Here is a 22,981-nt window from a genome sequence, read left to right as displayed (position 1 = left end):
TGGTCAGGCACACAAGTAGGCTTCTTAGAAATGATGCTGAATTGCTCTGACCATCCACTTTCTGCAACAGTCTGTGGAATCTGTGACACACATTGGCAAAAAGGATGGTGGATGAGGGCTTCATCTAAGGACTTGAAAGAGAGCTGAGCTATCCATTCTGCGAAAGGGTAGAACCTGAGACTGTAGCCTTATTTTCATGGTGTTCTTACCATGTGCTAAGATCTGGAATGGGGGAGTCACAGAGATCTGTTCCAAAAATATATTTTTTTTAACTTGTAGCTATATGATGTCCAATGGCTACAGGCCAGCCCCTTTGGATCTGTCTGATGTGAAGCTGTTACCTCCTCAAGAAATTTTAGTGGATAAGCTTGCAGAAAATGCACATAACGTTTGGGCCAAAGACAGAATAAAACAAGGATGGACCTATGGCATCCAACAGGTGAGAAGTGCTGAGTCAAGCCTGCTGCAAAAGCTAGAAGATGTGGTCATCCATCAAAATGCCATTTTGCTTTGGTGGGTATTAGATTGGAAGATGGAAGCTGCCCTTGCACTCTATCCCTCGTGCCTCAGCACACTCGTTATTTATAGAATCAGGGGACTGGATGGAATTTTTAATGGTCACATTGACATTAACTCTAGGCGTAATTCCAATTTTGCAGAAATGGATAGGCTTACCTTTCCCTTGTTGGTCTGGTTCACTTACGATCATGTTCCCTTGTATGTGCCCACTGGCTGCATCTTCCCTCATTCCGTCTTGCTGTTTGCCTCCTGGAGACCTGAGCTTTCATGCCACTCTGCAAGGCCAGGGTAAGCCTTCCACAAATCAGGATTATAGGTCAGCAGTGTTTCTGGGACGGTCCCAGGTATCTACCACTGAAGGTGAAAAGGAGGGGAAGGAGAGGGGCAAACCAGGCCACCGAGAAGCCTGTGCCCCTTACTTTAGCCCACTGGGCCAGGACTCCTGGGCAGAGTTCTTGGCTTACACAGCAGACAGCCCAAGAACTGCAAAGAATTAGGTGGAGTTTAGAGCCAAACCATCTCTCCTTAAAGTAATACCTCATCTCTTTAAGTACCTGGATTGCTATCAGGAAAGTTCAAGGGTAGTTGTGTGTACACATGTTTGTTCATGCCTGAGCCTCTAAGAGCTCTGCACACGTCTGGAAACCAAGAAGACCACAGCTATGGAAATCATGGTGGAAAGGGGGAACAGGAGCTACAAACAGCGTGTCGGGCATACTCGTTTATAGTGACTTAGGACTGCAGTCATTGCTGTGGGGATGAGGGGACTCCTACAAATGTGTGCCTACTACAATGAAATGGACCCCCCGTGGCTCTGCCACCTTTTCTGATGTTTCTCTGTGAACACAAGTGTTTCTCTGCGTTGTTTCTCTGTGGAGAGACTGTTGTGAGGAGACTCTAACAGTTTAAATCATAGCATGGTCTTCCACAGGGGAATAGTTACATAAATCCCCATCTGCCTTGCCTTGGGAATAGAGGTTTCTAACCAATTTCGTGACACTTCACTTTATTCACAGGCTGGCATTATTAAAATGTGCTTTTTAATGCTAGCTTTGAACATTAGCAAAACCTTTCCATTTATATTCATTTAATCCTGAAGAGAAGTAGTAAATGAGTATATTGCTAAATATCAAGGCACTGGGGGAAGAAGAGCTGGTAGGCTGATATGAGGAAGCCAGGATTGTGGCTGGGACTATGTAAGTGGGACAAGCTCTTGGTAAAGATGAAATGTATTTTCTTAGAACCTCTTTTCTCTGGCTTTACATAGGATTTGAAGAACAAAAGAAATCCCCGGCTGGTGCCATATGCATTACTGGATGAGCGTACCAAGAAGTCCAATAGGGACAGCCTTCGTGAAGCTGTTCGCACATTTGTTGGTTATGGCTATAACATTGAGCCGTCGGACCAAGAACTGGGTAATGAGCTGAGATTGTTCATTCTGGTCCGGGTTGACTAAACTGGTCCTCTTCTGCAGAAATGCTGACTTCGAACAAGTCTAACATGTACTATTAGAAATGATATTGGTACCAAAGAGAACTAAACTAAATGGCATATTTTAACAAGTGAGGGGAGGAGGGAGGAGAACCACGTTTAAACTCTGGGATGAGTTTCTATGGTGAGCACTTCTGTGACCCAGTCCCATGGGGAATAAGTGATCCTACAGCTTAGCTGATCTTTTTGGGATATTTGGTCACAAAACCTTTATTTCTCTTACTTACCAAACACGTGAATATCAGCTTACTTTGGGGCCAGGTTGTCTCATCTCTAAATTGAATTCTAGCACTGATTAAAATCACCAGCCCATAATTGATGAACATGTCATGTCATCCCATACCTAAGGCGTACTATAGGCAAATTGGGTGTATTACAGACAGTTAAGAGGATAGATTTGGCATAAGACAGATCTGGGTTCAAATCCTTACTCTCTGCTCAGCTTATTTGCTCTTTGATCTTGAAAAGTAAACCTTTCTGAGCCTCAATTTTTTCATCTGTAAAGTGAAGACAGGATTACCGACCTCATAGGATTGTTGCTATGTATAGTTTCTAAAGGATCTACCACAAAGTAATCACTCAGTGAGTGTTAGCTTATATTCTGATTATGATATGATGATAATGGTGATTATTCTATTAGGAACAAAATGACATGTTGGGTAGTGGTACGTCTGTCAGTCTTTGTTGTTGTGAAATTCTTTTGAGGAATGCTACCTAATTATTAAAGGCCTATGTTCTCTCTTTACCTCCTGCACCCTCTGCTCCTCTCCTCACAATAGCTGACCCAGCTGTGGAGAAAGTCAGCATAGACAAGATTCGATTTTTCCGGGTAGAGCGGTCTTATGCAGTGAGATCTGGAAAGTGGTATTTTGAGTTTGAGGTGGTGACCGGAGGAGACATGCGCGTCGGCTGGGCCAGGCCGGGCTGTCGGCCTGACATTGAGCTGGGCGCTGATGACCAAGCCTTTGTGTTCGAAGGCAGCAGGGTGAGTCTGGATATTGTCTGCATGTCCCCAGTCCAAGTTTCTCTGCTCCAAACATTTCCCTGGAAATTGTAAGTACTGAGTGTCTGGATCTCTGGCTTCAAAGTGAGTCACCACCACCACTGGCTAATTTAGATCATCGAGTGATCATGACCTAGCTATGGTCATTTTGCTCTTTGCTCTGATAAAGGAGAGGACTGTGTGCCTGCGTCCTTTCTGTAACCTCCATATCCGCCCTTGTACTTGAGCCCATTGCCTCCATTCCAGAGGAGGGTCACAGAACACACTGCAGCTAGTATGTGCAGAAATCTTGCCACTTTGTCCCAGAGCGAGTTCTGCTTGCTCTCATGGCCAGCTGGGTATTGGGAGACTCCGGCTACCTTTTCTGATGAGCCTGTGTAACTCGGTTTCATTTGTTTTGTGAGCTAGGTCATTCCTCCATGTGAGTTGTCCCTGGTAGAGGGATGAGTACCTTGTAGAAACCAGGTACCACTACCAGTTAGGAGAAGTTGCTCATGGAGTCATTTCTTCAGCTGGGTGGGGATTTTTAGGACCTCCACTCCTTTAAGCCCTGGAGTCTTGTTTCCTAGGGCCAGCGGTGGCATCAGGGCAGCGGGTATTTTGGACGTACGTGGCAGCCAGGAGATGTGGTTGGCTGTATGATTAACCTGGATGATGCTTCGATGATCTTCACACTGAATGGGGAGCTGCTGATCACCAACAAAGGCTCTGAACTCGCCTTCGCTGATTACGAGATTGAGAATGGTAAATCTGCCACCTTCCCCCACCCCTATTCCAGCTCTGTGAAATGAGGGAAAATCCAGGGAGAGCTGGGTGAGCTCATCTACCTCCTTATTTAGGATGAACCATCCTTTGCATATTTGAAACTCTGGTGGTGTACTATCATTTTTGAAGAGTCAAGACAAATAATGGTGATAGTTGGTATGTACAGCATAAATATAAGTTCTGAACTTATAGATAGATTAAGAAGCTCTCCTTGGGTTCCCTACCCTCTGTGCCTTGGCCTGTTAAGGTTTCCCAGTATTACAAAGGAAATGTTAATTGTGTATGGACTTAGGCCCTGGGAGAATAGAAAAGTCAGTGTCAGTCTGCATGTTTGTGTAATTGAACTTTATGCTTTGATGAGAACCATTGAGACAAAAAAGTTCGACTTAGCTGTTGTTCCCTTGAATGAAATGTAATTTGTTTTGGAATTCAAACATGCTGCGAAACCCAAGCACAGTTGCACTCATTAATGGCCCTGAATAGACGGCAGTCAGGCCAGTGCCTCCAGCTACACAGAGGAGCCATGAGCGGTTCTCATTTCCTGTCCGCATAACTACATTATGTACAAACGTGGTTGGCCATATATAGGAGAAGGAGCACTGCACTGTGATTCAGCTGACTTGCTCCTGACAGGCTGTGTGGCTCCTAGAGAGTCTTGGCTTGACCTCTCTGGATTTCACTTCCTTCATCTATACCAGAAAATTAGAGGATGGACCATATACGTTCCAACATCCTTCTCAGATAGAAAGTTCCAGGGAGATGACTTAATACCCACTGTATGTATGCCCCTATGCTTGATGCTGGCCCTCTCTCTTCTTCATTAGAGACGAGGACGAGGCGGAGTCGTTGAGAAGGCAAGAGCCTGCTCTGGGTCGGCTGACCATGCCTCTACCCCTCTCTACCTGTGATATCTTGGGTTCACTTTGTTTAACCTTGTCTCCCCACTCTGTAAAGGATTAGGGCTCCTGTTAGCTCTAAATTTCTGAAACTCTACAAAAAGAAACCATTTTCACCTAGCAAGCTAAAAAAGAAAACTACCTAAGCAAGAACAGCAGAAATATGTGTAACTGTATGTATAATAGCATAAATATCCTTTATTGACAGAATTTTTAACTTTATAAATCCTTTTCATGCTTTTTATGGACACCTATTATCCATACCTAACTGTACTCTAAGAGAATTTTTAAGGTTTTTCTACAAGCCACATATTTGGGGAAATAGAAAGGTTGCAAATCAATGTCTTTTCCTAGAAAGACAAGACAACTGAAGCCAGATGGGGTCCTATTTTCATGCCTTCTGCAAAGAATCCTGGTCTCAGACACATGTGGGAAAGACATTACCAGCAGAAAGAATGACTTCTGTGCCACTCAGAGGCACAGCAGATGAAATGTGTAGGACAGGAGGGCAGGATAGAAGAGCCCCCTTCTGACACTGTGCTTGGGAAACCACTGTCTGCCAAGTACCCACCACACACAGTGCTCTTGTCTTGAGGCCAGAAGGAAGAACTAGAAGATCAGGCTCATCCCCAAGGAAAGTAGCTCCCTAGGGAAAAAGAGTCCAATGACCAGGGACCTTCTCCTGGCTCTACTGTGTACGAACCAGGGGGAGATTACTTACCTACGAGGCTTTGGCCCCACATAAGGAAGAGCTAAGAATCTTGTCTGTTGTGCAGAATTATGAGAACTCTGTAAAGTCCAAAGCCTTGTTCCTCAAAGGGTAGCCCATGTGTGAGAAATGCAGGATCTCAGGCCCCCATGCCAAACTGCTGACAACATACTCCAGTGGTTTGCACATTAAGGCATGAGAAACAGTGGTCCAAAGTATAAATAAATGGCAAGCAATAGCAATGCAAAGAGGCTCCTTTTCTTCTTGTAAAAATAAATAACACACAAATATGAAAAGAGAACTCATAACACAATGTAGTATGTTAGAAATGGCAAATGAGGAATACAGAAAGGAAATTCTAGAAATACGGGCTTGGAACTGAATGTGAAATAAAGAATCTGAGAAGTCCACCCCTAAGAAGCAGGGTATTCCCTTCTGGGGGTATAACTACAGTAAGAATAATAGTGTATGAGTAGTGTGAGTAGTAGTGTGGAATCGGGAAAAGGCAGGAAAGGGTGCGAGAGTCTGGAAGATTTATGCATTGAATTTATGGAAGACAAAGCCGTGAAGATAGAGAAGGTGCAGGTGACAGCCTCAAATACCAAGACTCAGTCTTTTCACTCAAGAAATTTGTGTTGTCTAACCTGGGCCAAGCGCCCTTGGACTTGACTCTGGGACATGGGAGCTGTTGTAGGGTTTGAGCAGAATACTATAAAGAAGAGGGATGTTTTATGGTAACTGTGCTTTTCATTACATTCTGTGTTGTAATGAAAGAAATGCCTCCTAGACCTCTTGTGTATGGGGACATGATCTGACCTTCAGAATAGCAAAGTCTATTATTAGTGAGCTGTTTTATAATAGAACTGTACCGTATTGTGTTAACATATTATGCTATAATATTGTACTGCAATTTAATAATACAGAGACAAGATAAATGGAAGGCTCTTTCTGTTCTGTGATGGCTCAGGAGTCTGCAGAAGGACAGTTGAAAGGAAGTCAACATGCCATTCTTTGATAACAATAACCCAGAGGCCTGGAATAGCCCTCTAGCCACTCCCTGCTCTCTGCCTAAGGTGGAAAGTGGCAGCAATTCTTGCCTTGAGCTGTTATGAAAAGCAGCTGTTGAAAATCATTTTGTGCACAGTAGCCCGCATAAAGCAGAATCTCGTCTAGGCTTGTGTTCTGGTTGCCAGCGTCCCAGCCTGGATTCAGGCCATTCCCCCAGTGGAAGTGATGCTGGTGGGAAGTTCCTAGTCCTTTGGGGGAAGGGATGGGGACAGGCATTCCAATGCATGACTTTTCCCCTGGGTTATTTCTAAATTGTTATCTCCATCCTCTTCAGCATCATAGTTGATACACTCTTATCTGCCTCATTAGGAGTGTCCTAATCATTGTTCCCTACTCAGACCCTGGCCTGGACCATCACAGTTCTCTGTGTTGTCACCTCATAGCATCTGGAAGCTCAGAAGCTTCCCTGGTGAAACTTTTGCTATTAGTCTTCTTTTTTATTTAAGGAAAGGAAGATACATGGGGCATCTGGGTGGCTCAGTTAAGTGGCTGCCTTCGGCTCAGGTCATGATCCTGGAGTCCCCGGATCGAGTCCCGCCTCAAGCTCCCTGCTCAGCGGGGAGTCTGCCTCTCCCTCTGATGTGCTTGCTCTCTCTCTCTCTCTCTCTCTCTCTCTCTCATACTCTCTCAAATAAATAAAATATAAAAAAAGGAAAGGAAGATACAATTCTGAACGTCCTGTTAGGCGGAGCGCGGCTTTCCTGCAGTCTCCCGGGCCGCCTCCCTGCCAGGCGCTCCCCGCTCCCTGGGGAGACAAAGTGCTCCGCTGCAGCTTTGCTGTCTGCAGGGGGGGCCTCTGGGCTGTTCCTCCCAGGTGCTCGTCAGGGCTTTGCAGATCCCCCAGCTCTGCTGGCAGCTCCTCCGTAGGTGGCAGATTGAAACGCATTTGCAGGAGGTGTCACTGCCATCTGCAAGCAAACCACACAAGACCCAAGGGTCCCCCGCCATTCTCACTTCAGATGGGTGCTAAGGTGCGCAAAGCAGCTGGAGCCAGGCAGTGCAGCCCCTCATATCAGGTGCTGGCTACAAGCCTCCTGACGACCTCCGTGCTGCCCCTGAACTCCATCTTCCTGAGGCCTAGTGAGAAATGAAAATGGGGAGAGCACGTGCTACTGGAGGGAGACCCTCAGAAACGCCCGGGCAATGGCCTGGGCACTCCTCTAACCACCGCTCTCCAAGATCTCAGTTGTTCCTTTACCAGTAATGAGCTGCTCTCATGTCTTTCCGCAGCTCGAAATGGATTAACAAAGGGTCCCTGGTTTAGATTTTCTAGGGAATGAGGTGTTTTTGTTTTTTTTTTCCCAAGCTCCTGAATTAGAAAAAGATGGCCCCCCGGCTCTCCCTCTTCCTAATCACAGAACTAGTCAAGGGGCCTTGTGAGACAAAATTTAGCGGAACTTGGAGTCCTCTGCAGAATTTAAATGCCTGGGTTCTTGCCGTTCCTCTCCTGGAAAGAGAACTCTGTGCACATCGTGGTTCAAGATAATGCCATTTGCAAATTTTCTCCGGAAACCTCTTCAAAAAATGTCAGTGTACTGGGCCGCCTGGGTGGTACAGTCAGTTGAGCGTCCGACTCTTGGTTTTGGCTCAGGTTGTAATCTCAGTATCGTGGGATCGAGCCCTGCATCAAGCTCCATGCTGAGCATGGAGTCTGCTTGGGATTCTCTCTCTCTCTCCCTCTGCCCCTCCTGCTCATTCTCTCTCTCTCTATCTCTTTCTCTCTCTCGAATAAACAAATGGATCTTTAAAAATAGTGTCAGCATATTGCACCTATTAGGCTGCATATAGGGAGGGGTATTAATTTTCCTCTTTGGTTTTCTGTCCTCTTTTCCAGTTTCATTTGAAGCTAGGGGTTAACTGAGTTGTGTGCAAAGTGCAAACCCTTGTTTATGAGAGTCATTACTCACTCTGATGTCATGTGGCCTTACCAAATGATCTTTTTATCCAGATTTACTCCAGGAAGCTATGTGGCCCCTTGAGAAGTAGCCCTTTTCATCTAAGGGGCTGACAATGCTTTGTGGTTGTGGGTCTCCAGCTGCTTTGTCTGGAGGCAAACTGGTCAATGACATAACACTTAGGGAAAGTGAAGAAAAGGTCACAAAGCAAGTCATTGTAGGTAAGAATTAGAAAGCAGGCATCCTGGACTTAGTCCCCATTGCTTGCTCTGGACTGCTTCTCTGGCAGCCTTTTTCACATGCTGGCTCTAAATGCTTACCAGGTGACAGACCTTGAACAAGCTATCCAGCTTACTAAGCCTCAGTTTCCTGTTCTGTAAAATGGGCATAATCATGAGCTAAATCTACAGAGCACTAAGCCCAGTGCCCAACGCCTAGAAAGTACTTGATAAATATTAGCTGTTGTGGTTTATCATCACTGTACCCCCCCACCCTTATCTATCAGGCAGAGTTGGAAAGTTACATGAAAGTTTAATGCCTCAAGAAAATAAACTTTTAGAAACTGAAAGATCATAAGCTAGATCCTCTCAGCCAGGTGGAGCGAGCTGATTCAATATATCTTGGTACCAAATATTCTTCCCCGGGAGAAAGTGCTGACACCTTACGAGGGTTTATCTTTGCTCTTGGTCCTTTCTTGGTTTTCTCTTTTCTGATCCAGGCTTTGGATTTAGCTTCTTTTCAGCTGTTTTACAGAGCTGTCCCAGCTGTGCCCGCCCGGTCCCAGGCAGTGTTGGACAGTCTTTCCCCCACAGCTATCCCATCTGTAGCTGGTGCAGCCCCGCCTCCTCTCAGGCTCTGTTCTGCTCTCCCCTGCCCCTGTCCTGTAGGGATAGCACTTGACTCTATAATGAGTGCAGTCCTCTGTCCCGGGACATGACTGCTATTTAAAGCTGGGGCATTCATCCCCTGGAACATTCACCCCTTCTCTTGCACACCGACTGGCAGCTGGGTCTATGAGTCAGAGTATGTGGGATCTTGTCCCATTTTGCTACTTGCCCTTCTCATGACCTTGGTAAGGTCCATTATCTCCTCAGGTCTTCAGTTCTGTCCTCAATGAAGTACTGTCCACTTTGCTGGTAGCTTAGGAATGAAGAGGAGCCCAAGTCCCTTAGAAAAAAGGCTTCCCACATATATTACCTGTTTTCCTTCTGCATGTGTCTTACGTCACCATGGGGGCTGTGACTAGGAAGTTATTGGTGTGACTTGAGTTATTCAGAAGTCCTCATCTCGGCTTCTTCCCACTCGGGCTTTTGTGCCTACTGCTTGTGCATTCCACCACCCAAGTCAGTAGAGAAGAAGAAAGGAGAAGACCGATGCTCTTAAGAGGTCCTTTCTCTGCTCACATCAGGGCGACACTGCTTTGTGATCCTGGCTCCAAGTTACGGCTACTATGGTGGCAGTGTTCTGAGTTGTGTTAGCCCCTTTAGCAGAAGCCAAAATGCAGTCTTGGGAGTAGCGATGCTTTACAGCAGAACATTCACTCCTCACTATTCCATTTTTGTCCCTGTTTGTAGAAGTGCCTTGGGATCAGGATAGTTTCCTTCCTTTACATCTTCTCGTAGTGCATTGCAGAGCCCTCTGTCCCAGTGGGGACCCAAGAAATGTTGCTAACCAGCAATGCTCATTCCACACCAGTATCAGATTTCCAAGGGTCCCTTACTTATAAAAACTCCCTGTCTGCAGAAAGGAGATCCTTTCCTCTATCACAGTCCCTGGCACAAAACTCCCAGAAGCCCAACACCGCTCTGGAGGCTGCGTGAAGGGGTGCTTATCTGAGCTGTCCATCTACTTGCCCGAGGGCTAGGCCACCCGCTACTCTCAGTCCTCGGTGTCTCTGAGCGGAGGCTCTCTGAATAAACATCACCCTCATTGTGCTAGCATTGCATTAAAGCTCTCTTATTTGAAATGATACCAGTTGGTATCAAATAGTGTCCTAAATGAGTTTGACAGTTTCTGGAAGCAACCAACTTAGCTTCCGAGCGATTTACTTTTCACTTCTGTGCTTCATCTACATAGAAACTTTGTGGCTCGGGTAATGGTATATCAGCACTACCTCTAGGAAGAGTGGATTTTGTCCTTGGTTTCTATAGACAAAAAAGCTTGCTGTTGAATATAAATTCTCCCAAAGGTAGCCTTTAAATTTCCCCTTAAATAAACATTCCCATCTTAGGAGTGACACCAGTTGACTTTGTGGGGGCTCCAGCCCATGCTTAAGCCACTGGCCTCAGAGCCCTTCCTCTCCTTTCAAATGCTCTCGCGATGCCTGCCTCCTACACCCTCCTACACCCTCCCTCCTACACCCGCCCACCCACCCTACACCAAGCTTAGTGCTTGCCCGGCTCTGCTGATATGTCGGTCCACAATTATGATTTGTAAATATCCTGCAAACAGTTTGAACTTCTGCTCTGGAATATTCTGCCTGGCAGGTTATTAATATGACGAGATGCAGGCGTAAGCTTGGAAAGAGACCGTAAGTGCAGGAGGGGAGGGAGGAACTACCCACGGCTCTTGCTGGGAAATCTCACCTTCTGCTTGGGGCGTGGGGGCGCAGTGCAGGCTCAGGGCCTGGCAGTTTGTCAACAGTATTTTGTAAAGCCCCAGAGTCAGTGTTCAGAGTCAGACTCAAAACAGGAAGTACCCTCAGACCACCCATTTCACTGGGGAAGAGGCTGAGACAGGCTGTTTGTACCAAGTCCTTCTTTAGGATCCTTGGGTTGTTTTGTTCTTGGCAGCGTTTAAAATTTCCCAGGGCCTAACGTCGGTTTTAACGAAAACAGAGATAAAGAATTTTATTTATCCTCTTACTGATTTTTACTCTTCCAGCTGATATGTATTTACACCCAGAGAATAATCTCAGTTGGATGGTTGTTTCTCCCCCAAATCATGTTGAACCAAAGTCAGTTCTTTTCCCCAGACACCAATGGCAGCCATAGATTCCATGCGACCTCCTGTTGAGTCTGTGTGCCAGCCAAAGGACGGTGTCCCATCTTTCCTCCTGGACTCAGAGCTGTGAAGAAAGCCAAGGTCTGACTTGCTCACAGCTTCCTGCGATGGTCCTATAGGCTGAAGCAGGCTCTCTTGCACCATTCTGCAGGCTTTGTGCCCATCTGCTCTCTCGGACTGTCTCAGATCGGCCGCATGAATCTCGGGATGGATGCCAGTACCTTCAAGTTTTATACCATGTGCGGCCTCCAAGAGGGCTTTGAGCCTTTTGCTGTCAACATGAACCGTGATGTGGCGATGTGGTTCAGCAAGCGCCTCCCGACGTTTGTCAACGTGCCAAAGGATCATCCCCATATAGAGGTAAGGTTACACCTCATGGGTGGCCCTGGCAGGGCAGGTGGGCCAAGGCACTAAGCTCCTGCTAATGCTCCTGTCAACAGGCAGCTGCTTATCTAAGTCCATGCCCGGGCTGCCTCCCTCCTGCCACCCCACTGGTCCTCAGAGCCATAATCATGGGCATGTTTATTGGGGCAGCTCAAGGGCATCTTGCAAATGGCACCCACCGTGCAGAGACATTCTTGCAGATCAATCCCCGGGCCTTAGGGCCACTGTGTTTCCTCCAGATGTTTCTGTACTGTTATGGCCATATGAGTACAGTGTCCCAAGACCTTAAATGTTGTTTTCCTGAAAAAATTCAGTACCTCTACTCAGGATGATACGTCCCAGACCTAGTTCTAAGCTCATAACATGGTGTCTTGTAGGTCCTATATATTTCTACAGAATTACTTCCAGCATTTTAAGCTAACATGTAGCCATTGACTATGATACCCTCATCTTGTAGAAGGGAGCTCAGAGGAGCCAGAAATTGTAAGGAGCCTGATATGGGTGCTGGTTCTCCATCTGCTTGCCTCTCTTTGCCGGCACCCGCCATGGTTTGATTCATGGGAGGGTCAGGGAGTGGGGGGATGGCTAATGGAAAGTCAGGCAGATCAGCAACCTTGAAGCATGAGACGTAGTGGCTTGCTTTCACCTGACGGTAAGTTCCCTTAACTCACCTTCCCGTGTAAATCCAACAAGCACCAACTCTTAATCCTTTCCTTTTCCCCATAGTCTTAAATAGTAGAGACTTTTATATATGATTCTTACCTGATCAGCACTTTTTTTAAAGATTTTATTTATTTGACACAGAGAGAGTCACAGCAAGAGAGGGAACACAAGCAGGGGTAGTGGGAGAGGGAGAAGCAGGGTTCCCGCGGAGCAGGGAGCCCGAAGCAGGGCTCCATCCCAGGACCCTGGGACCATGACCTGAGCTGAAGGCAGACGCTTAATGACTGAGCCACCCAGGCGCCCCTGATCAGCACTTTAGAAAGCTGGCTCATAAACTTTTAGAGGTCAGGAACCCCTTTGACAAACTGATGGAATCTGGAGACCCTGTTAGAAAAATAGACACACCACACAAAAATGGGTAAGCCCACTCAGAGACCCCAGGATAGGAACTGTTCTCTAGAACGTAGGGGGATACTTAGACCATAAGAAAATTATTAGTATAAGTCTTACTTTACTTCCTCTGCTCCCGCCTCCCCCGCCCCCACACACACACGTTTTAAAAACCCAGTTTTGCTCTTTCCTCCTCCAGCCCCGTCCCTTGCAGTGCTATGCGCTGGCACTGGGAATTTCCCTGGTATTCAGAGGTCCCTCAACCCTGAGGCTGTGACTGTGGTGGGGCTGGGAAATGTGCCAGGTGGGAGATGATCCCTCGAAGGGAGCCATGATGTCTCTCCTGGAGCTTTGGGCTTTCTGCTGTCTTTTTCCTTAAATAGTCTCTTGCCCACTGACAGGGGAAATCTTTGGAAACATTTTCTCCTTTAGCCACCTGCCCCTGACCTGAAAGATCATCTTTGGCAGATGCTATGCTGCATCATCCAGATACCACCCCCTCTGTTACACCTGTTCTCCACCCTTGATCTTGCAGAAAACCTAGTGGGCGTGCTCTGAAATCTCTAATTTCTCCAGCCAGAGGCAGATCTGTTATTTTCTGTGGAGCAGGATCCAAGTAACAGTGAAAGTAACAGTTTGGTTATCACTGGGGACAACTTTTATAGCTCACAGAAAGCCATGACATATGGAATAGCAATGAGGGAAGGAGCGATAAGGTCAAGATCAGGCCCTTGGGTGTGTCAGGTAAGGAGCCTTGGTGTTTCCAGGTCGTGAGGATCGATGGCACCATGGACAGCCCTCCATGCCTCAAGGTGACCCACAAGACATTCGGCACACAGAACAGCAATGCCAACATGATCTACTGCCGCTTGAGCATGCCCGTCGAGTGCCACTCCTCCTTCAGCCACAGCCCCTGTCTGGACAGCGACGCTTTCCAGAAAAGGTGAGGGCGAGGCCCCCCACTCTCAGACATGCTTCTCATGTGTGCCCTGAAGTTGAATTCCTGTCTCTCTGTTTCTTACTCTGCCTGAGCACGAGTCGGTAGGGCTCCCTCTGCTTTCAGCCAGGTAAAGAAACCAGAATGTGTGTGTACACATGTGTGTGCATACACATGCATGTGGGTGTTGGTGCAAGGCGTAATTAGGGGACCAGTCAAGCCAAACAGGGTCACGTCTAGTGGAAACATTTCTGCTCTTCTTGAGCTCTCTGGGTCCTTAGCCTCCTTGCAGCCTACATATCCGGTGTTTCTGGAGCAAAAGGAATATAGGTGCATGAGATGCTGCAATTGTTGTTGCCTTTGTGTGCAATTAAAAGCCTCTAGAGGCAAACTGTGCCTTCTTTATATAACTATGGCCAGGGTCCAGCCCTGCAGCTGTGTAACTTATGAGTGACTAGGACTTCTTCCTTTCCTAATAGGGCATACGTTCCTTGCTCTCTTTCTTTCCTTTAATGTCTATTTCTAATCATCGGTGTATGTCTGCCCCTCTGGAGCTCTCGTGTCTGGGTTTCCTCTAGACTTTCACTCTCTACGTGGCTTTTAACAAGTACAGCTGCTTGAAAGAACAGGATGGGGTATTCAGAGGTATCCCTGCCTACATTATTTCGATCTTCCCTACCTCCCCCTAGCTCTGACTTACCAACTGGGCTGAGAGACGGGATGGGAGTCACAGCCTTGGCTTGTGGTGGCAGATTACAAATGCCCACGTCCCAAGAGCAATTGGGGCCGTTCATGTATAGGAAATAGTTTTCTAAACTTGCCATCATCATTAAAGGTAGATCGGTTGCCTGTCAGAGTTGTGGAATTCTCTACACAGCCGAATAACTAAAACATGGATTATCTTCCCCCTCCCCAAATCCCGCCCCAGGAAACAGATGCAAGAAATACTCTCTCATACAACAACAGTAAGTAAATGTGCTCAATTACGGTTTTAATTATTTGATTCTTTGTTGTGCCTGGTAATATGCCCCTTACAGCAAAGATCTGTCTAGAGATCCTGTTTAATTGCCGATTACTGTGTCTTTTAATATCCATCTTGATGCTTCAGAACACATGTCCAACATTTCTCAAATGGGGAAAAGAAAGACAGTTACTCAGTACAGAGCAGAAGCTCCACCTGGAGCTCCTAATTGGGCACCAGTGTGTACTTGTGCCCATTGGCCTCCAGGGACCAGCACTGCCTTTCTGACTGAAATGAACATAGGGTGGGGGGGAGGCTCTTTCATTTAATCCTTTTGTTTGTTCTTTTATGTAAACTTCTGTGAATCAACTCTCCCATCTCTCTGAGTAGTGCCAGAAATAATGTTGAAAGCAATCAAGTGAGAAGCAGGAGCAGGGAAGAGTCCAGATGATGGAAGCTAATTTTGGTCCCTTTTCTCTAGCTAGACAATTGTCAGAAAGCAACACTTGCTAATTACTTTATTTCCCTCATCCTTCTTGAGCACCTGACCAAAAAAAAAAAAAAAAAAAGTCTTTGGAAGAAATGCATGTCACCCCTTCTGTAAAGTTATCCTGCAGTCCTGAGGTGGTGGGTTAACCACGATCAGGAATAACACTGTTGCTACAGCAGGTCACACACTTACTGTGTACAGGGCATCACCTTCCCACCGCAGCCCCATGAGATGGACAATATGATGCACTCTGAAACACAGGACAAGTGACCTGCCCAAGGTCACCCAGTTAATAGCTGCCAGGGGCAAGATTCAAGCCCCAGTTTGTCCAGCTGACCCTTTTATCTCCTAATCAACAAAATACAAGAGACTACGCATAAAAGTAACTTCACCGAGAATAGATGTGCTCGATTTCGTAAAGAAAATGATGAAGCAGTCCCTTATGTCAGTGCTTTAGCTGTGAGCTTAGCATAGTGGGACACTGCACAGATCGTAACCATGTCCACTGAGAACTACTCTACTTCTCAACGCAGGCTGTCCATGAGCCCAGTGGCCACACACAGCACCTTTGGCCACGATGTGGGGTTTTTCTTTTGCAGCGTCTTTTTCACGACTTTTAAAACAACAACAAGCACTTGGCACTTCCCTGTAGAAGTGGAAAGTGTAGCAGAAGTCCCCCTGCCCTGTCTCTGAGGGCAAGGGCTGTGCCCAGGAGAGGATGAGGGTTCTGTGCTGGCCATTCTGCACCGCAGCCCCCTGACTGCATCAGTAGCATCTCTGGGCAAAGGGAAGTAGACGAAGTACTCAATTGTCTCCGTGCTAAAGCACCACAGAAAAGGGAAGAATAAGGAAGCCAGATTCTCTAGTCAGCCCATCCTAAGTCTGGAGTGCAGCACAGTTCAGCTCTAGAGCAGTGTGTGCTTTTTGAGAAAAGAGGGCCAGGTGGGCTCCTATATTGGGTCTGTCAGGTCTGGCCCCCCAAGCTGGGGGCCACTCACTACCCTCTGCGGTCTCTCCCCAGCAGTGTTACTACGCAATCCGCATCTTTGCTGGACAGGACCCCTCCTGTGTCTGGGTCGGATGGGTGACACCAGACTATCACTTATACAGTGAGAAGTTTGACCTGAATAAAAACTGTACGGTGACTGTTACCCTAGGGGATGAAAGAGGCCGGGTCCACGAAAGGTAAGGGGGCTCCCAAGGGGCGGGGTCAGCCACCAGGCTCCTCACTTCCCCTCACCCCCAAGCTGTCTTCTTTCCCCTTCTGCCCAACACCCCAAAAGAAGGAAGCATCCCAGTGTCTATGAAAAAGGAAAAGTGAGGCACAGATTTAAAAATCCTTCGCCAGACAAGGAGTACTAATGGTAGAAGTGTTATTAGTGAGAATCGAGGGTAATTTCATCACATGTATAAGACATGGCCCAGGGATGGGAGATGCAGATGGACAATTGGGACTCTGTGCTCCTTCTCAGACACTTCTCTGTGGGTTCTAGGTAAGCCTCAATTTCAACAACATCAAAGCAAGACAGAAAAATCCCTGGGTGCCTGAAAGAAATTGATTCAGAAGAAATAAAAAGGTGCACCACATCACATAGCAACTGATTGACTCCGAACTCTTCATCCTAAGGATGTAAGGTGTCTGAAAGCATAAAGAACATAAAAGAGAGACAGCAGACTCATGAATAATAACCACTGAGAGAAATTAGGGATCTTTTGGGAAAGCATGTCTTAGGTATACCCATGCCTTCCCCCTGGTCCACTGAGTTGGGAAGGGTGGGGCGTGGAGATTGTCATCAGAGAAAGAGTCTCTGGCCAGTGGTGCCCCAAAGGTGACCCAGGAGACCAGGCCTTGTGTCTACCCATGGGATACTTAATAGAGTCTTTCCCAAACGGACATGTTTGGAGGTGTAATAAGTTGTCTCTCAAGCTGACCTTTATCCCTCCAAAGTCAGGAACATTTTGTAGCCATTGTTACTTCAGTGCTCCTGGCTCATCAAAGACTGGTGGCCAGAGAGGTCACTGAGCATCACTGTGTCATGCAGGACCACTGTGGACAGGTGGTTAAGACCAGACCCTGGAAGCAAACTGCCTGGGTTTTAAACTGGGTTCAGAACTTACTAGAGGTGGGACTTTGGAACACCTAGCCTTCCTGGGCCTCAGTTTACTCATCCATAAAATGAGGATGATAGTTCCAGTCTCATAGATTCAATGAGATATTACATAGAAAAATGCCTAAAACAGTGCCTTGACCCAGGCACTGAATAAACATCACTCTTATTACCACTACTGAATGTCTATCCTATCGCAAGACCCAGAATAGATGCTATAAACAACATCCAGTGTCTTGTTGGGTTGGAAAGGAAGCATGCGAAAGCAGTCAAAAGTCTTTGCTCTTTAGCCAGAAGAACCAAAGGCAGCCATGTCCATCCCAACTGGGTTTATTGCTCATTATTTGCTGGCTCTGCCACACCAGACAGATTACTTGATTTATCTCAGCCTCATTGATCACATTTATTTTGAAGACTGACAGTAGAACAAGACCCAGTAGGTAGTAGATACTCAGTAATTCTTAGTTTGTTGTCTCATATTATAAAAAGTAAATATAGGATTGATTTTCAGATGTTTGGAGACATTTCAAATTTGGGTCCTTTAAAATATGACCAAAGTGTGGCATTTCCCATTCCCACAGCTTTGATACATTCGGAATTGAATTCTATAGTAGGCATCAGTGGACTTAGTACTCTGATCACGGAAAGGCAGGAATAACGTGGCTACAGTTTAACCTTTATGGAAATCTAGCAATGGCTGTCACTCTTTGAAAGGGACGTTTTCTACCAGCCCTGCCTGAGGGGCGTTCACCCTGAGAAACCAGCCCAACTGGTGCCCCAAAGGAGAGAGGTGAACAGATGCTTACGAAGGTAATTTCCAGTCTCAGGGGGAAATTATGTGCTTCTAGAGCTGGAAAGAACCTTGGAGAATTCTAATCGAAACTTTAACTTTCCAAGATCAAATCCGATTGACCTTAGGATGTTGAAAGGGGTATTAGAGCCTCAGGTATAGAGTCACTCTCTTGTGTAGCCTGAGAAAAAGCACTTTTATGGTACTTCAAACAACTGATTCCTCAAGTGTTGTGCACCAGGACTGGGCTTGGGAGGAGACCAGATTGTCTGTCTCTTGCCCACAGTCAGGGTGGCAGGCTCTGAGAATCACCCCTGCCACTGTGCCACTTCTCCAAAGCCCACACAGGATTTTCAGTCTTTCCGTTGAGGAATCAGGCTTTGGAGACTCAGTGGCTTTTTGGCTATTACTCTTGGCTTTTAAGTATAAATGCCTATGATGGAGTTTATACTGTGGTGGGGAGGTAGACAGCCAGCTGAGAAATGCACCCAAGTCAGTAGTTATTGAAGAGTACAGGAAGCAGAACTGGGCAGGGGGCGGGGGGGAGCGGGGGAGCCAGGTTATATAGGTCAAGGAGGTAGTGGGGCCTTAGAGACCACTTGTGACATACTTTGCAAGTGTTCCCAAGCCTGCCATCCTAAGGATGTGGGCCTGAGTTTTCAAGTATGTTACAGCCTTTTTCCCTGACACTGCGGATTTTTGTTCCTGCTTTTTATACCAGATCCCTGTATAAAACGGCCTATGGCGGGTGCCCTCTCTGTACCTCCATCTCCCGTCTCTGAGGTGGGAGTACTACCATCCCCATGATCTCTTTCAAAGAGGGGAATTGACATTGAGCCAGGAGACAGTTACCTGAACAGTATGTTCTTTGGACCAAAGTATCTTAATGGATTGCCACATCCCTAAATTGAGTGGTCATGACAGAGAAAATTGGGTTGAAGCTGAATGAATGTATTTAAGAAAAAAAGTTACTAGGGGCTGACCGGAAAGCTTCATTGGAAGGTTTCTGGGGCATTTCATTTCTGAGCCTTGACTGCACACCATCCCAGTCCAGATTCTGTGCTTTTTCCTCTCTTTGACTTCTAGTGTGAAACGCAGTAACTGCTACATGGTGTGGGGTGGGGATATTGTGGCCACTTCCCAAAGATCAAGTCGGAGCAACGTGGACCTGGAGATCGGCTGCCTCGTGGATCTGGCGATGGGCATGTTGTCTTTCTCCGCCAATGGGCGAGAACTCGGCACATGTTACCAGGTAAGGGTGGCTCTGGGTCTGAGCCAGCAGTGTCCCCGGCCTGTGTGTGTATGGCTCTGCTCCTCATTCTTCATATTCAACATCCCCACCACAGCCTGAGGGGTTGATGAGTCCACAGGGTTCACAAGCCATCTAGGAAAAGAAACCAGAACAAAATGACTTCATTTTTACAGATAGAAAATGGGGGGAAATGTCATTATTTATTGGTTGACCAGGTATCCTTGGTTGTCTTTCTAGAAGATAAGAAGGCTTTTCTTTGGTGAAGGTCTCTGAAAGGTGATTCATTTATTCCATGAACATTTCTTGTGCAGCTTTCATGTTACCTGTACTATATACAAGGTGCAAAGTCTAAAGCATGAGCAGAGATACTCCTTGCTTTAAGAAACGCCTGTGCTCAAAATATAGGGTCATAAAAAATGACTTATGTGCCAGGGTATATTCCTTTTGCAAAAAGGTGATTCTCATTCCTTATGAATTCCTTACAGGATCCTTTAAAAATGCATTTATATAAATGATGTGTTTCTCTATTTCATTGACTGTGAGCTCTGACAGAACTCCTCGGGAACACCATCAATTGCACACATGTCGGTTTACCAATTATTAACCACAAGAAGCTTTACTCTTTGAAGCAGGATTTTTAGCCTTGATATCCAGGTAAACTTGGGAAATGCCACATATTATATCCTCTTTCTGACATTGGCAATGAACGTCAGTGCAAGGCAACTTTAAAAAATACTTTAGAAAGAAACCTGTCTAACCAAGCATTTCTCATAATACTTAACCAAGAAAAGTGTTTTTGTTTTTTTTTTTGGTTTTTGTTTTTCACTTTAACAGTAGTAGTTTTCTGTAAGTCTGGAGTTCTACAGAGCATATTCTGGAAAAAGCTAAATTAAGAAATTAAATTTCTATGTTAAACTTTCTTGATACTCCCAAGGTAGAATGGAGATGTATGGAGAGTGTCATCTGAGTTCAGAGAAGGAAGAGCTCACCTCCGTCAAGAGTCAGGGAAATGTTCATTACAGAGAAAGCTTGATGTTGAAGCAAGAAAAGAATTCTTCTCTGAAAGTGAGGGGAAGTATACTAAGGTTGAAAGAATGGCACAGGAGATAGCCCCATGGAGATAGGAAAGCATAGGGTAGATTTGAGGAACAATGGCCGGCCTCGTAGGTGGCCTCTATGGTTAGTGCTGAGAAATTCATCTGGAAAAAGATAAGGAGGTATTGATGGGAATTGAGGAGCTCTTGAAGGTTTCTGACCAGAACAGCGACATGCAGTGTTTAAGGCAGCTTAGCTAACTACAGCAGAGAAAAAGCATCCCACTACTGTGTAAGTGGATAAAACCCCAGATTCTACAGTCAGCCCCATGGTCCAGCCTCCAGCTGAAAAGCCTCTTGGCAGCCATTTGTCTGGCCTGTGGTTGGAGAGATGGCATCTAGAGGGGGGAGGTGAAGTAGCCGCCCCAAATCTGAATTGTTTGGTGACCAAGAACAGATGGACCAAACCCTTCCTGGGGCCTGGGGATGGTGTGCTGGCATGGGGGCAGCTGCCTCCTCTCCAGCGCCTCCCCATCCTCCCAGGAAAAAGTGGAACCATCCACATCACGCAGCAGTCTGGTCCAGCCCCTGGGGCCCAACCAGCCATGCCCAGCAAGAGGCCTTTGTGAAACAGGCTTCGAGGCTGAAAGTAAAGTATCCATTTTCTGGTACTTTCTCATGATTTCACCCCCTCACCCCCAAACCCCTGAGAAAATGCTTATATATGTTACTGCTGTCCTTCAGAATCCATTAGCTTCTTCCCATTAACTTTTTGAAATGAGTTTGACTGAACGCTCCTCCCTGAGCTGCAGAGACCTCTAAAACATCTAATAACTCTGAAGGCTAGCCGGGCTTTGGAGGTCCCTAAGTAAATAAAGAAAGAAGCCCGGGCCTTGGCAGCTGCAGAGACTCGCCTGCCTCGGGGGAAGAGCCCGTGCTGTTGAGGAAATGTCACAGCAGAGAGCAGGACACTGTGGCTGTTGATATGTATCCGGCTTTCTCGGTAGTTCCTGGGTAACTCAGGGCTGGCCCATTGTCTTCTCTGAGCTGCGTGCTGGGAACCGACCGGCCTGAGATGCCTTCCTCCCCAGCATGCGTGTAAATCCTGCTCTCTCTGCTCAGTGGCCCCAGTCCTGCAGGCCACCCTGGGGCACCCCTATAGTGAAGGGGAGAGTGCCAGGGCTCAGCACGGGAACCCCTCGGGAGGAGGCTCACACCCGGCAGCCCCCTTGTCATTCCAGGCAAGACGCTGCCATGTCCAGCCACGCATCTGGTCCCCTGGCAGTCGGATGATTGTTATTCTGCAGCTGTGGCCATTTTCATTTTTCAATTATCTCAAGAGGAGCAGGGCAGCAATATTTATATACTGGCTTTCTGTTCAGAAAGGACCAGTAACCAAAATAATGAGAGGAGGATTCTCTCAGACGGCATTTCTAGACCACCCCCCACCCCATTAAATAACTGCTATGCAATTTGAAAACCTTTTTCTCTTGCACTTAATGTAATCATGGGAGAAATGAGAAATAAAATGTATGTTCAAGAGCCACTCCTCGGTTCTTGCCACCCAGCCACACTGCTCTGAGAACAGAACCAGCTACAAGGCTCAGATTGACGAGACGGGCTAGCTTTCAATTCAGGCCAGTTCCTATGCCCTGACCTTCACACGTGACCAGAAATAAAATGTCTGTTATTGCCAGGACAAAAGAGATCAGCCAGTGAGAAAAAGGTACCTTAAATACAAAAGAAAAATAGCCCATGGCCCTTCCCGGCAGCCTCAGATCTGGGCTCCTGCTCACATGACAATGGAAGCTCCCCATCCAGAGGCCATCCCTCTGGTCTGTCGCCGGTTCCTGCGCCTGAAACAGGACCTAGCACCCAGGACGTGCTTGGGAAGTATTTATTGCCAAACTGGCCAACCCGGCTGGGAGGCCACCGTTTCCATTTCTTACTTGCTTCTTAACAAGTTACCACAAAATTAGCATAAAATCAATACATTTACTATGTCACAGTCCTGGAAGTTTGTGTTCTCGGCTCAGGTTCTCACCAGGCCAAAATCAAGGCCTCAGAGGGGCCGAGCTGCCTCTCTCTGGAGGCTCCGGGGGGAATGCACTCCAAGGTCGTTCAGATGATTGTCAGGATCCAGTGTGGTTGTAGGCTGCAGTTTGAGGTCCATTTTTCCTTGCTTGCCTTTTTCCTTTCCTTTCCTTACCTTATCTCTCGCTCCCAGAGGTGCCCACATTCCTTCTCAAGTGGCCCCTTCGATCCTCAAAGCTGATGAGAGCCTGTCCTGTTCTCGTGCTTCGGTCAATCTGACTTTGCCTTCTGCCCCCAACAAGAGAAAACACCTGCTTTTTAAAGGTTCATGTGCTTGGATTAGGCTCCCAAGGATAATCTCTCCGTTTTTAAGGTCAACTGGTTAGTAGCCTTACTTCCATCTATAGACTCTCTTTTGCCACGTAACATACGCAATCACAGAAATAACCCCAGGGGTCAAGAAAGCCATCTAAGATTCTGCTCTCACTCCCCCAGTTGCCATTTTCATCCCCCTCTACACCCATTGTGAGCCCACACTTGTGTGTTCTTTTTTGAGTGGTTGAAGATAAAGTTCCATTGTTCATCATGG

The 22,981-nt window shown here is 46.7% G+C and overlaps 1 protein-coding gene across 1 annotated transcript in view; it reads left to right on the top strand.

The window, feature by feature from the left end:
* The window catches only part of RYR3 (ryanodine receptor 3), a 523,406-nt gene that overhangs the window by 322,161 nt on the left and 178,264 nt on the right, over positions 1 to 22,981 (top strand). Inside the window, exons 24-32 of the mRNA XM_027569112.2 lie at positions 280 to 439; positions 1,787 to 1,934; positions 2,790 to 2,995; positions 3,583 to 3,757; positions 11,501 to 11,709; positions 13,554 to 13,729; positions 14,652 to 14,688; positions 16,196 to 16,359; positions 19,159 to 19,324. Of these exons, the coding sequence (XP_027424913.1) occupies positions 280 to 439; positions 1,787 to 1,934; positions 2,790 to 2,995; positions 3,583 to 3,757; positions 11,501 to 11,709; positions 13,554 to 13,729; positions 14,652 to 14,688; positions 16,196 to 16,359; positions 19,159 to 19,324 (1,441 nt within the window). The remainder of the gene's footprint in view (positions 1 to 279; positions 440 to 1,786; positions 1,935 to 2,789; positions 2,996 to 3,582; positions 3,758 to 11,500; positions 11,710 to 13,553; positions 13,730 to 14,651; positions 14,689 to 16,195; positions 16,360 to 19,158; positions 19,325 to 22,981) is intronic.

The sequence above is a fragment of the Zalophus californianus genome, chromosome 6, assembly GCF_009762305.2.
Source record: "Zalophus californianus isolate mZalCal1 chromosome 6, mZalCal1.pri.v2, whole genome shotgun sequence".
NCBI classification, from domain to species: domain Eukaryota; kingdom Metazoa; phylum Chordata; class Mammalia; order Carnivora; family Otariidae; genus Zalophus; species Zalophus californianus.
This window is presented reverse-complemented; position numbering and strand designations above follow the sequence as displayed.